At 41.7% G+C, this 15,695-nt stretch overlaps 1 protein-coding gene across 6 annotated transcripts in view; it reads right to left on the bottom strand.

The window, feature by feature from the left end:
• The window catches only part of aff4 (AF4/FMR2 family, member 4), a 43,777-nt gene that overhangs the window by 22,617 nt on the left and 5,465 nt on the right, over positions 1-15,695 (bottom strand). For 5 of the 6 annotated variants that reach the window (XM_079508178.1, XM_079508179.1, XM_079508180.1 and 2 more), the window contains exons 1-2: positions 9,640-9,778; positions 3,360-3,489 (exon numbers count right to left, since the gene is read on the bottom strand). In XM_079508178.1, coding sequence (XP_079364304.1) covers positions 3,360-3,489; positions 9,640-9,656 — 147 coding nt within the window. In that variant the 5' untranslated portion in view covers positions 9,657-9,778. Of the gene's footprint in view, positions 1-3,359; positions 3,490-9,639; positions 9,779-15,695 lie in introns of those variants that run through there. The other variant, XM_079508181.1, reaches the window with a different exon arrangement.

Raw genomic sequence — 15,695 nt, 5'->3', positions numbered from 1 at the left:
GGGGAGCACTAAAAGTCTAGCGAGCACCTAATATCAAGTGCCTTCTCAGGTTGGTGTCACGGCGGGCGTGGGTTTCAAGAACGTAGCTCTTATTATTTACGTAGGTTTCAACGTCTCCATCAGGCTCTCAAATGTCACGTGAAGAAAGGACAAGCTTTGATGTCATTTCCCGTAGATAAAAACGGTTGTCTTTGTGTGTGTGTGTGTGTGTGTGTGTGTGTGTGTGTGTGTGTGTGTGTGTGTGTGTGTGTGTGTCTCTGCCTGAGCCCTGAGGTACATCTGTATGTATCTCATGCTATAAAGATGGGACAAAGGTTATTACTCTGCTGCTCTACATCTGTTTAAGTACAGCTGCAGCTGTGTGCACACAGCACAGACATTTACAGCAGAACACAGTAAACTTCCACTGTCTGGAGCATGACAGACGAGAGCGAGAGAGAGAGAGACAGACAGACAGAGAGACAGAGAGACAGAGAGAGAGAGAGAGAGAGAGGAAGAGAGAGAGTCAACTCAAGCTTACATAAGTCTCTGGAAACCATCACAAGGAGAGGCATAATACCATTAGTATTGGAACAGATAGGGTTTCAGTTCTGTTCATTTGTTAGTCGTTTTTTCATTGTACATGTCCCCTTTAAAAAAGGTTAACCTCTCAAAAGTCCTGAGACAAAGCAAACACTGTAACAATAACCTTCATCTTCACAGCTCATGACCTATTTTTCCTTCTTTTTTTTTTAAACAAGCTCAAATACGTTGAAGCCCATGGCACAGTGGTGTGGCCTTATATTATATGCTTAACACCACCAATTGGCGTACCGAATCGTGCAGTGCGGCATTGTAGTTCATCTATTAATGTCCTGAATTTTGCAATGGTCGGCACGTTTTGTAGCCTTTCCTTTCTGTGGACGTCTCCCTCTTCAAAGTCTATGTCTTACCTTTGACTTTGTTGTGGGCTAAACACACGAAACACACGAGGCCTGCACTCTACACTCACCTCTGATCCCTTGCCATTCCCAACCTGTCAGGACACATTCTGTGCCGCCTCTTTGATGGCTGGCTCTGGCTGAAGGAGAGCAGGCACTTACCTCTACTCAAATCTGGTTAGCGGCAAAGATTAGACCACTATGGAGGACTGAAAATCCTCTTTTACAATTACAATGATTCTGGAGGGGGGTTCTGGCAAGCAAGGGAGGCACGGTGGACAACGAGGGGGGAGAGAGAGAGAGAGAGAGGCCGGCATGTTTTCTTTTATTTACTGTACAGCGGACACAAATGCAGGATGACGGCAAGTGAGCAGGGCTGCATGGGTCATGTCAAGTCAAACGAATGTCTTATAAACTGCATAGCACCAGTTTGTTCTGGATTTATCGTCAGCACGGAACAGTGACACGTGAAAAAGAATGGCCTGCTTTACCCTAAGGCCATAGTAAGGAGCGGTGAGTCAATACTAGCATTAGCATTACTCACTTCATTCTGAGAAATAGGATGTGGCTAAAACAATATGTGTAAAAGAAGGGCAGGGCGATACAACAACCCAGAAACAATCTTTAACCCATATTCTATGAAGAACCAATGACTACCAAGGTGGTACAAAGTCCATCCAGTTCAGTCAAAGAATCTCTCCTCTGGAAACATAACATGTACATAACATTGCCAGAAAATGATACTGTGATATTTTCCCTGAATATCGAGATAACAATTGCAGTTTGTCCATGTTTTTTCACAGTTCCTCTTTTGTCACTTTTGTGACAGGTTTTTGTTTCGTTTTCTTGGCTGTGCATCACATGAAGTAGGGCAGTAGGCTACTGCATGACTGATCTAAATCACATGAAGTAGGCTAAAAGCAAAGCAAAGTTACTATATTTACCCAGGGTAACTGGACTAAGCATCAGATACTTGTTTACAGCCAGGCCCTGCTCATGCTACTGCATGGCTGATCTAAATCACTCAACTTGTACTGTGGAAACCATTATCATGACTATAAACAATCATAATCTCTTAATACACACATTTTTGTCATCTTGAGGTCTCAATAGACAGCAATACGGCAATCAATAAATGAAAAATCACACCCATGTGAAATGAGGGGCGCTAATATATTAAAGTCTAACTCATGTTGATTAGGTGATGTAATGGTGATGTAAAACAAACGGTGCCAACACAAACATTAAACACCATTAAAAGGGCATTCCACTCATTTTCAACATTTTACTATGTCATTAATGTACCTTAGAGCTGTTGTGTGGAAATAATAAAAAAGTTCCCCCATTCTGTGTTTCCTAGAACTAGAGGTCTGAAAAAAATCATTAACATGGTGAAACACATCTTGATGATGTCATCAAGATGTGTTTCACCATGTTAATGATTTTTTTCATAATTACAGTTCTAGGAAACACAAAATGGGGGAACTTTATTATTATTTCCACACAACAGCTCTAAGGTACATTAATGACATAGTAAAATGTTGAAAATAGGTGGTTTTCCCCTTTAACAATAAAGAGACAATATGACGTAAACGACACATTATGACGTAAATTTTCCCTTCATTGTCAATGCGTTTACTAAACAAACTTTGAACTAAAGGCAAAGATTAAACTTTGTGAAATGTATGTATAGGAGGGGCTAGCGCCCCTCAAAAACAAAGAAAAGAGAGGTTGAGAGAGAGGGGGGGGGGGGAGAGTCAGAGAGAGAGAGAGAGAGAGGTGCTGCTTCTATTGACGGTCGTGGTTATGCATTCCTCTTGGGCTGCGGTTTAACTCAACAAATACTAAAGTGGCAACACAGTGGAGATCCACAAACTGCTTCTGCTGACATGTTTAAAAAAAGGTGAGAGTGTGACATGGGTCTATGATTGGGGGGGGGGGGGGGGGGGTCGGGGGGGTCATGCCAAAAACACCAATGACACAAAGTCACACAGAAACAAAGGTCTACGACGTGTTGACTTCTTCCAGTCATTACTCTCAAATCACACACAAGCAACAACGCTTCCTTGGCTTCAGGAGTGATTGACATACCATCAAAACATAACCACGGCTATATACTTCATTGTACGTCAAAACATAACCACGGCTATATACTTCACTGTACGTCAAATAGGGAAAATAGCCAATCTACAGTACAAGCTCACACAATGCGTCACAATGTGTTGTGAGCTTGTTCATCTACTATTTTTTGCAGAATGTCTGCCTATATTTGCGCAGAACGTTAATCTATCTATATTATGACAAGCCCAGAATAGGGACACTAGGGTTCATGTGGTTAAGCATTACATTGACCAGTAACTAGGATCCAGCCAGTAAGTTGTGATCGTTTCTCAGAACACCCACGTTATAAAAACAAAACAAAACAAAACGTGAACTTACAACTTTGTAGGGTTCAGGAAAGAGAGGTGAGTTTGCTGGAAAGGCCTCTCCACCACCTTGCTGGATTTCTTGATTTCGCCTCTCTCGTTCTTTCATTCGGAGCACATTCCGGTCCTCACGGTTCATGTTGCTAACAACGAAGAAACACAAGCGTGAGTCAACACAGGGGGAAATAAGAAATAATACAGAAAACTGCTTCCCTCCCTTCTTTTTCTTTCTCCTTGGCATTTTTAAACTTCAGTTCAGACAGGAGAGTGCAGAGACAGAGAGACATGCAAGACAAGACGTTGGTCAAACCCGGGTCCATGTACAGCATGTCCACAAAGACATTACTTTAGACAAGACGTTGGTCAAACCCGGGTCCATGTACAGCATGTCCACAAAGACATTACTTTAGACAAGACGTTGGTCAAACCCGGGTCCATGTACAGCATCAAACCCGGGTCCATGTACAGCATCAAACCCGGGTCCATGTACAGCATCAAACCCGGGTCCATGTACAGCATCAAACCCGGGTCCATGTACAGCATCAAACCCGGGTCCATGTACAGCATAAAACCCGGGTCCATGTACAGCATGTCCACAAAGACATTACTTTAGACAAGACGTTGGTCAAACCCGGGTCCATGTACAGCATGTCCACAAAGACATTACTTTTTAGGATTTGGAAAAAAAAGACTTGCGTTCCAACGGAACACAAGTTCCACACTGAGACATGTCTTCCTGTCATTAACAGCGAGTCTTTGCTCAGATGAGCCACCAGGCACCATAGAACACAATGCTCTTTATCCTACAGGTGGAAATAACAGGGAGGCGGAAATAATTGCGGTTCACAATTCACACTGAATAAATTGTGAATTGGCAGATTACACCGTGATGACTCATTCGGCCATCAAAACTGAACCAAATGACATCTGAAATAGATTAAATGAGCCCTCAGGCTGTGTGGCTTCCAAGTAGGCCTAATGAAAAATAGCTTTGCGTTTCCATTCCTGATGCAATGTCCCAGTTTTCCACGGTAGACCGACGTGTATCACAGCAGTTTATAGTGCTACATTAAAAAGGTTGGGTGTCTAGTTTCTAAGGAGTATTAAAAAAACATCTTTTCTCAAACAGCTGTGGCTGTTTATGTAAGATTGTTCAGGTACAAAGGGCTAAGTGTCACAGTTACTGACAGGACCGTTAACATAATTTACAGAGACCCTGTACATAACCTGTACTGGAGGAATCCTGGTGACAACCTGTGGACAAAGTAGACTAAAACAGGCTTGTCTAGTGTGCCTACACGTTATCACATCATGTTGGTCTCATTAGTTGAGGTTGTATGCTTTTGTAAGCCTTTACAACACACATAACTCCTTCCCCACGTCTTTCCATTTACTAATGTCTGTGTTTCATAATTGAATTTTATATGCATACATTTTTCTATTTGTTGCATGCAACGCGTTGTATGCCGTTAGATTACAATTATTTTGCAAATGGGTGAAAGTGGTTAATAAATCTACTGCAATCAAATCATATAATGTAACCACAAATTAGGGGTATACCTGCAGGTGTGTGAAGAACAAAAAACAGAGCAAGCCTTCGTTGTCTGTGTGCACTGTGCAGTGGCCAATCAGAAAACTAAAAACATGTCCATTATTCATGGCTTTCTTCTCACTAGTTGTTGTTACAGGCAGGGCTGTGTGGATTTTCACGACCCATGGAGAACACAATGTCACATGACTAAACGCTGCCAGTACTACTTCCAGACTGGAAATATACCAGTTTGTTACCATCATGACAGTAATGGGACACATTCCAAGGAAAACATTATGCGGTTAACCACTTGAAAAACTGCAAATGTACTAAGTACACCTATGTTAAAATTGTCTGTTTTGAGTAATGAAAGGAGTGGACTTGAGGCCCTTGATTGTAACAGACAGGGAGAAGCCAGTTACATAAGAAGAAAAAAAATCACCTACTGAACTCAAGCCTGACGCCTCACAGTTAGGCCTTGTAGGCCTCCGGCACTGAAAAAAGTCCAACAATGATTTAAAGACTGTTGACAGAGTATGATTATGCAGCACCTACCCGACCGCCTCCTTTATTTTAAATAACTCCTCACTCACGCGTATACGTGTACGTCTTTCCCCGGCTAGGCTTCGAGACAAAGAAAACAAAACAAAAACACATGCCTGTAAACTACACAAACGACAAACTAGACTAGCTACATTCTCAAACTGAGGAGCATTTGCAGGGCAAGGATTTGCACAACTCAACGGTGTGTTATCTACCCAGTGTGTCAATCAGATCTGCCTATAATATTGTAAGTTTGTAACTTCTTTCAAGAATACATTGGTTCACCAAGATAAATAATGCTATCACAGAAAGCACACCATTTCTAAGTTCTTTTCAATTTGAGCCTGGCTATCTGTATGCGTATCAAAGTGTAAATACACATTTCTCAACCAGCCTTATGGCTAGCCCATGGTCTGTTTTACATCAACAACAATCCCCAGCTATGAGTCATTCCTTGAGGAACCGACGTGATGCTTGAATCCTATAGCAAGACTCCATTAAAGCCAAACCCCAGGAAGCCACCGAGGCCATAACCGCTGCCTGTGAGGCAGCTGGGACCCACCATTAACTCCATTCTAAGACAAGATAACTGTCCAGAGACTGTACTCATAGACTGTTGATAGATTGTGTTATATTAATCCAGATAGTCACTGTTGAAGGTCAGTAGTGCTATATATATATAAAACAAATCACTCATTTTCATAATTACTGTTGATAGGCTACACACCCATCTGTTGATTCCGTTCGAATTATTCATTGAACACACACACACACACACACACACACACACACACACACACACACACACACACACACACACACACACACACACACACACACACACACACACACACACACACACACACACACACACACACACACACACACACACACACACACACACACACACACACACACACACACACACACACACACACACACACACACACACACACACACACACACACACGTTAATAGGCTGTGCATATATCCGGCAGCTACCCGTATTATTTTGTAAATATATTATATTAATACATACAATATTCAATGGTGATAGATACTGCTACTATGACATCGTATCAATAAAGGTTTATGTGATATACTGTATTATCTTAACAGGGGAGGTGACTTTTTTTTTTTATCTTAACAGGGGAGGTGACAAAAAAACGTTGTTTATCATCAGCAGCAGCAGCATACATATCTCTGGAGGTTCTCATATTGGACCTTGCAAAGTAACGTAGAACTTTTAAGTAAAGAAATAAAATAAAGGATCAGCGACCAGAGAAAAAATGAAGCGAAAAAGAAAACAGTTAAAAGCTTAGAAAGCTTGTCAGGCAGCTTAGTACATAAACAGGCACATGCTAGTAATGTTGGCGGTGACTAGTCATTTCTCCCTCTCTATCCACCACTTTGACAGTTCCCACTGGAACGTCCTCGAAAAATGCATTCTTAGTCGACCAACAGGGATTTTACGACTAATTTAATCATTGATTTAATCGCCATGCAGAGAGACACCAGCCTTTTCAGGTTGGTGGCGATTTCACGACAGTTACTGGCTACTGAAAGCAGAATTAAAGGGTTATATATAGTTTACAAGAGATGTAGATGTAGAAAAATAGCATGAAATACGAGCATAAAAACAGCCATGGCAGAGTAAGACCAAAGCACCTGATTAATTATGATGGGACATCCCTGGCAAATAACACCTCATTTAGCGATCCGGGTTCGTCTGAAATGATGCTAATTAAAATTGGTCTACGCTCTGCAGCCTTGGAAACAGCTCTCAAGCGTAATTATTCTATCTAGACGAACAATAGGAACCTGCATGATGACAAAGCAGTAGGGGTTTAATTACTCTAGTAGTGTTTGTTGATGCAAACAAGCCTATTAGGAGGACCCCCCACGCCCGAGTGGGACTGTAGATGTCAAAGGTGGGCGTTAGCGCCTTGAACCATCAAATGCACTCCTTTGTAAAAACACTCCTCACGTCCTTTCAGTCCACTTTAAATGAGAACAAGAGGTTACTCCTTGACACAACGGCTAGTATCAGATGAGAGCTTTCCATCTGCTCCAACTGTGGTTTCAGGGAAACTCAGCAAGGTGAGGGTTCCAGTGAAACCACAGTTGATTTAACTGGAACTTCAGCATATGGTGTTAGCAGCACATTGTACTGTACTTGATCAAAGTCAAAATCACTTTTCTTGATTTATTTCGGAGACAGATGTTAGTCTCAGATGTTAGTCTGGACTGGGTATAACCAAATCAACAATCAAAAAGAAAGCGACTTTGGGCTAGTTTTCCTGTAACATAGCTTAATATTCATAGTTGCGCGTTAGTTTGGGCTTATTTCTGAAGTGTAGTTGCTTATTTGGGCTTGCTTCCACGATTCTTTTTGAAAATAGCTGATGAAATAGCAATATAGGGCTTAAGAGGTGAAACTGGTTGCTTCTTTTGGGCTTGTTTTCATAGACCTGGTCGCTTGTTTCACTCACAGAATCTGGCAACCCCGGAGCGCCTCTGCATCCCGCAAAAAAAAAAACACATACACAGTCATACTGGTAGCATTTATTTCGCTAGATTTGCTTTGGAGTTGATCGATTGGTATAGGAATTGAGAATATGGTAGTAGTTCACACTACACCAGTAGTCAGCCCTGAAATATGACGAGCAGACTGGAGTAATTTACCCCCTCATCACTACAACATGGATAGTGTCGTCTCCCGAGGATCGGCAACTGACCGAACATGCTCGGTTCTTCATCAACGGGTTCCGACGCGTGGGGAAGGCGATATGGGCGGCAAGCGACGGGAGCTTGTCGTCAGGAGTCTCCTACCGACAAGCTCCCGATACTTTCAAACTGGCCGACAGCCGACCGTCTGTGCTGTCATAAGAGTCTAAAAGGCTGTGGTTTTCAAATCAAGGCCCATTATTTATTGGGCATTTGAGCCACGGACCACCATTTGATGAGAATTAGCCTCAGACCCATAACTAAAGAATATTTTGTTGTTGTTGGATGAGATTGTCCACAATTCCATGCTGTATTGATGTTGGTACCATTAGGAGAGATAACAGGCAAACGTTGAAAAAATAACAATTCTTCTACATTCTCTAATTGTGTAGACTTGACTTGTGAATTAACTCAGATGCAGATGTTTAACAATAATTTAACTCTTGAGAGCATAAAATGAAACGAGATGGACCTGTAAGGTTTAAAGAGTTAAATATCTATAAGGGTCCATTTGGTTACAAACTCCATCATTTATCTGGGGACCCCCTCAAGGACGTGGTCCACGGACCACTGGTTGAAAACCACTGGTCTAAGAAGGCATCGAGGATCTGGCCTTTGACCAACTCAGAATCAGTCATTTTGAGAAACAAGATGAATGCAAGGCTAAGTAATAAAAAACAAATGCAATCAAACGTCCTGTGCCTGACTAATGTTATTTTTACTAAGTAATTTCATCAACCTCAAATAGCATGGAGCTAGAACTAATGGCTTTCATTCAAATGAGGTACGAGTACAGTATTGTCACTTGTACAATGCAAACATAAAAAACAGTAGGCAACTGGCAAAACAGCCATTACCAGTTAGTTACTTTTAGTCATTAGGTAAATCAATAGCATAGGCAGAACTGGTAAACAATCGGTTTGGCTTTTAGGCCCCAAAGCCCATCCAACACAGACTCCAGCCATGTTTAGCCAAACCAGCTCTTACCTCCATGTCTTCACTTTAGCAACTTTTCACAAGACTAATTCAGTAATGTTATGATACTCATTGCTGTCAGTGTGTTTCAGGCCCTGCTTAGTTTACAGTAATGATTCCCACTACAGTCTAGCAGGGAGGGGGAAAGGTCAAAGTCTGTGGAGTTTTAAAAGGCAGTACAGCGCTGCCTGTAGCTACGCTAATCTGCTAACGTCTCTGCTTCTAGCTCACACAATATTACGAATTAAAACACAAACAAGCCACGTCTTCAGCCCAAGCGAAAAAGAACAAAAAGAAGGAAGACTGAACTGATGGTTATCTTGGCACCATGAATACAGGGCAGTGTTTCAAGTCAACAGGCATATCTAAACCCCCTCCCCCCACAACAACTTAGGTTAGCAAAAGCCTGATCACTGTTCTTTTTTTTCTTTTCTTTTTGTCGACCACTAACCACCACACAGGAGGAGAGACAACTAAGAGAATAAGTGAAGCACTCAACTAGTTGTGCATTTCTTACCCTGAGAGAGAGGCCATGGCCCCAACCAGTGAAACATTGGAAGGGGGAGGGGGGGGGGGTTAGAGTAGCTGTCGGGGAAGTGTTCTCGTCATGGTCTCTGTTGTGTCAGCTCGCTTTCGTGTCTCAACCTCCTTCTCCAATAACAGACCGTCCCTGTTCTAGCTGGCGATTTACAGTTCCAAGCTCCAAAAGTACAGTTTCTTTACTCTATTTCGACGGCACAGTGTAATTTCCTTGGAGTGGAGACAGATCTGACTTAGAGAGGGGAGGTGCCTGCTTGTTCTGGGAGATACCAAGTCAGCAAACAGAGAGAGGGTGTGTGTGTGTGTGTGTGTGTGTGTGTGTGTGTGTGTGTGTGTGGGGGGGGGGGGGGGGGGGGGGTGTTGCTGCAGGCAGGGAGGGGTACAATAGGTGAAGTCAGAGGAGCCAGAGTCTTTTGTTTCCATTTGAGTGAATGCGTGATGATAAGTACGTGGGGGGTAAAGCCTAGGTGAAAAGAGTGAGGCTGAACGTGCAAAAAGTGTGACTGAATGAGGAGATGCTTGTAGACGAGAGAAAACAAAGTGGCTTGTTCTTTTCTCTTCAATTAGGAGCACAGGTGACACAATCTCACCACAGGTGCCACAATCTCCTGTGGTTTTTTCAAGATAACAAAAAGCTGGGCTGAATGACTGGTTCCCCAATCAAATAATGTTCTTTCATTGTTTAATCAAGGATGCAAATTCATCCATTCAGCCACCCCTTCATTATGCAAAAGGCGTGATGGACCAAAACACAAACGCGCTGCACTGCAGCAGGAAAATGATGACGGCTCATTATTTTATGACAAAAACGTTTTATCTGGCTGCTACTTGCATATTTAACTTTAAAACAAAGAAAGGACAGTTGAGAAAGTTAAAGAACCAACTCCCTGTCAACCAACAACTTCATGATGAATTGGGTTCTACAAGGCTTCATTAAAGACAGCGTCTTCAGGAAAAGAGAAACCCCAGCTCGCTGCTTACACAGGGGAGGGTGGGGGGAGACCAGGATGAACCGATATTACCTCTCACTAAAAATGGAACGGTCCGCCTCATTCCATAAAAGGAGATGTTATTTTATACCGTGGAGCCTCTCCTCCTTGTGATGTCACTGCCCTCAGGACGGCCCAGCCAACCAGGGCCGGTCTTACCGTCAACATCCTCCCTCCCCCACTATGCCCGGAGCACAGGGCACAACACCACTGGAGTCTTTTAAAGAGACATTGCAACATATTGTCCAACAGGACAAAATAATGGGAGGAGACTACAGGTTGTTAACAAACAGGAGACATTGTCATCAGCCATGTGATGCCACACACAGACAATGTGTTATTGCAAGATGCCTGTATTCCACTTTAAAAGGCCTGATTGATCATTATAGGCCTGAGGAGGGTGTGCCATCTAAATAGAAATTGTGGTAACACTTTATATTAAGGTTGTCTTTATAATGCATTATAGCACATTTATAATGCATTATAATGTGCTTATAAGGCATTATAACACTCGTTATAAATGTTTGTAATCATGTATAACAACTTAGAACCATGTTTATAACGTATAGGACAACTTTAGTTTTTTCTTCAACCAAGGTTCATGTTTTAGGTTATTAGAGAAAGTAAAACAGTTCTTTTTTTCCCATTTGCTGCTTTCTTTCGTTTTAGTGATTTTAGCCATTTCTGACAGTGGGGCGGGAGCATTCGAACAAGTGGCTAAATATGTATTTACAAAAAATGACGGCGATTTCTTTATTGTTATTTACTATGGTCCTATATAGTCCTACTATAGACCCCAGGAAATTACATCTGGCCACAGTAGTTGTTTTCTGTGTCTGAACGAACAACTGACTACTAGGGGGATGTGTTGTAGCCGGCTCAATCATCAGTTTGTCAACTCTCCCTTCATATTTAATAGACCCTGTCCAGATGTAATTCCCTGGGGTCTAGTAGGAATATAGTAAATAATAATAAAGAAATTACCCTAACATTTCGTACAAAATTACATATTTAGCCACTAGCTCGATTGCCCCGCAACATGTCAAAAATAGCTAAAACGAAAGGAAGCAGCAAATGAAAAGAAATGAACACCCATCTTTTACTTTCTCTATGAACCAAAGTTGTCCTTTAAGGATGTTTAGAGGCTATTTTAAAGGACCACTTCACCACTTTTCAACCTATCTTCATATAATTGGTCCTCACTAATAATCATGATAAAATGCCACCATTGTTTTCTACTCTGTCTCATAGGAGGGCTGTGGGCAGTTCAGAAACCCGTCCACCAGTGACATCATCGATAGGGAATCCTTTCTAGTCCTGAAAAGTTGCAATGTGAAAATGGAAGCCATTGTTCTCACGATAATACAACATTCAACATTTTTGTAAAAACATCTTGTTTAAAAGAAATCTGCCCAACGATGAGGTCACTGGTGGACGGGTTTCTGAACTGCCCATAGCCCTCCTATGAGACACAGACTGAGTAGAAAAGAAATTGTGCCATTTTATCATGATTATTAGTGATGACCTATTATATGAAGATAGGTTGAAAAGAGGTGAAGTGGTCCTTTAAAAAGAATAAGCGTGTATAAAATGTGATTACTTTCCTAGCTTGGAGTCTCCCCTTCCTTTCACACCATCTGAATTTCAAAATATCAACTTTCATAAAGTACAAAATAAATATGTTCTCTCTGTAAGAAAAAACACAAAACTAATGTTTATACTTGGTTAACCAGATCCCCCAGGGCTCTTCACATGATCTCCTCCTTTTTTCCCTCTTATGCAGATCTACAAGTTCACAACACATTGCAGTGGTTGTAGAGCTGCTATTTTCACCCCCAGAATATGGACGCTAGGGTTCATGTGGTTAAATCACTTGACATCTTAAGATCATCCAATCAAATACAGTACCAATATCTTTTTCCTTTTTGCAGTACCAGTCTCTGATAATGAAAACACTGAGGCATTTTTATTTTAAAGAAAAATGAGAGGAAAATAATCTGCGATTGCATCGTCAAGCGGAAATCTGACAAGTCCCAACGAAAACAAAACCCCAATGCTCAGTTAAAATGACAACACACCTTCCTTTCATGAGCCACCCACTCTCAAGTCTCAACCTCAACCTACGCTGATGTAACAGGCCAACAACGTAATAGGACATGGAAATGCCCCAAATAACCTGATCAGCAACAAAGGCAACTACATTTATGTAAGGCAACTACACTCATATTACACATTATGTTTCACGGTGTTGTTTTCAAATCAGTGGAGTTAAGAGAGCCTTTTCTTGAAAGAATTTAAAGAATGAGCACTCGCGTGCAAAACTGCCACAATACTAGGCCTTAATTGGTGGACAGCTCTGGCTTCAGTGATTCACAGGATACAAAGCTGCTGAGTGAAGGCATTCCAGAGGTTGTGTTGGTTCAAAAACCACCTGCATGATTTATTTTGGCACAAGGAGGGATGCCAATAAAGAACAGGTACTGGTCTGAGGCATTAGGCCAGATCGATCTTATCTAATAATGTATGTCAAAAGCATTGAGTTCAATCCTTCCATAGCTCCATTTCAAGGCCATGTTTAAAGGAACATTAAACCCATTTTAAAATGGTGCATTTATAAATACTAAGAGCGGTTCCCGTTGGGCACTGGCCTACTTGGAACGATGCAAGTTGGAAATGCATGACCCAAGGACACCAACTAGGCCGGGGAACCCGGGATCAAACTGGGAACCTGCGGCTTCCCAAGAGGCCGCTCTAGCTCCTGAGCCACTGCTGCCACTTATTTTGAGTGGTGCAACCACTCCTATAGACAGCTATGTGTGTCCCTGGCTTTGTCTGTCTTTTCGTCCGAGCACGAAATAGCGTTTGGTTTTCACAACCAAGTGTCACTGTTGCGCAACCACGCCCGCCGCCCCCACACACGCCCCCACACACACGCCCACGCCCACACACACACACACACAGATCAGGCATTCAAATGCTAATCTTGTTTTCACCTGCCAGGTAGGGTACAGTACTGTAAGCCTACTCTGCTTAGGCTACTTGTTCACAATGAAAAGGAGTAGCCTACCAGATGACTCAGTGCTGCAATCATGGCATTTAAACAAACATGCTCTTATAATGTAAACACTGTGACACGTTTAAAGAGTGTTACAAATAAGTGTTGTGTGTGTTGGGGGGGGGGGTTAGCGGGGGGAGGAGGGGCGCCCCCATGACGATTATAAAAACATTTCGTCTCTGACAGGAAGGATCAAAATGCCCCAGACACTAACCAAACAAATGCGTGAGTCTTAATGGCATGCACTTTGCCTCCTTCACCCATTTTCATCCTAACTAATGATCATTATGAGATGGCAATTTCTGTCAACTCATTTTTGTAGCTATTGTAGCAGCTACAAAAATGATATGTATCTTTGTATCTTCATGTTGCTGGCTTCCGTTGAAAAACAAATGGTAGACTGTAGCTTTGTATCTGCCAGTGTGAACGCAGCATTACTGGAATGATAAAATGCTTAAATTGAAGCCCGTTATTGTTATTACATCAATAACATAAAAAAGTTGAAAGTCTTGCTTGAAACGACCATAGCTTGTCATCGGTAGACATGAACATTTTTTAAACATCCACAGTCCACCTCTGAGACACAGCTCATAGACAGAATTGGTATTGTAATAGTAAGCATTAGTGAGGAGGACCCAGGACGATGTTGAAAGAAAAGCAAGGATTTTAGCATGATATAAAAAAACATGCGTTTTTGTCCAAATATATAATGGTAGATGATGCATTTATATAGCCATTTACATAGATTGTGCATTACATTCACACACACATTTATACACTGATGGCGGAGGAAAGTCAGGAAACCATGCAAGGAACCAACCTGCTCATCGGGAGCAATTAGGGGTTCAACGTCTTGCGCAAGGACACTTTGACACCAACTCTGGGGGAGCCCAGGATCGAACTGGGAACACCTCATGGTTCCTATCTGGCTGCTCTACCCCCGATATATATATATATATATATATATATATATATATATATATATATATATATATATATATATATATATATATATATGAAGCAAACGCACGTTACGTTTTGGCCAATATGTATTTTTCTCCCCTGTATTTTCCCTCCTTAAAAAGACGAAATCCTATCTATTTTGTCAATGACAAAGTTATTTATCTTACGTCATTCAGCATCGAGATGTATGTATGTGTAATGTATATATAGTCGTTTTGTGATTAAAAAGTATCAACAAAACTGTTTAGATTGGAGTTTAAATGCAACAGTGTCATTTATATATTATGTTTAACTTGTATTATATCATTATGTGTCAATATGGTTGCTGCTGGTACCTAACTGATAAAGTCTCCAGGGTTGGTGGGTACAATAGACAGTCAACCATTGGTAAAAAAAACCCCTCCTCCTTCTGTTCCCCAATAATATTCCTGACACACCTCTACCTCATCCCTTTTTACTTCCTTTCTTGGAGAGAGAGGAGTTCATGGACAGATGTCTTCTCTAATCAGGACAACGAATAAACCGAGACCAACTCCAAAGAGAGATCATGGGTCGTTCGGCTTCCATTCTTCCAAAGACACAATGCAAGGTGTCACCAGTTTCAACTAGCATGAGACGAGCTCTGGTTATTAACATATCACAAGTGGATTTTATTCTTGATTGACCCCCCTTGCCTGGACAGCTGCTTAAATCCTTCCATTCAGACAAGGCTGCAGCATTTGAATTAACACACCCTGTGGAATGCCTCCACTCAGCAGGCCTGCATTATCTGAATCAGGAGGGGGGAGTACTGTTAACATCCACCAATCAGGATCCAATAAGGTTTCTGTTCTGCATGTGGTAACACGTTATTAAAATTAATTCAAGAACTACCATCCTCTATTATTTAGAACATATTCATTCATGTCAATCCCAATGGGACATTTGGAACAAACTACTCTAAGTGAAAAGTGAATGTTTGGTCTTGACCAATCCTCGACTGAAATTCACTGTAGACTAGTGCTAGGTCTGTGCAAGTTCAACTGT

This window comes from Electrona antarctica, assembly GCF_951216825.1.
Source record: "Electrona antarctica genome assembly, chromosome: 8".
Lineage (NCBI taxonomy): Eukaryota > Metazoa > Chordata > Actinopteri > Myctophiformes > Myctophidae > Electrona > Electrona antarctica.
This window is presented reverse-complemented; position numbering and strand designations above follow the sequence as displayed.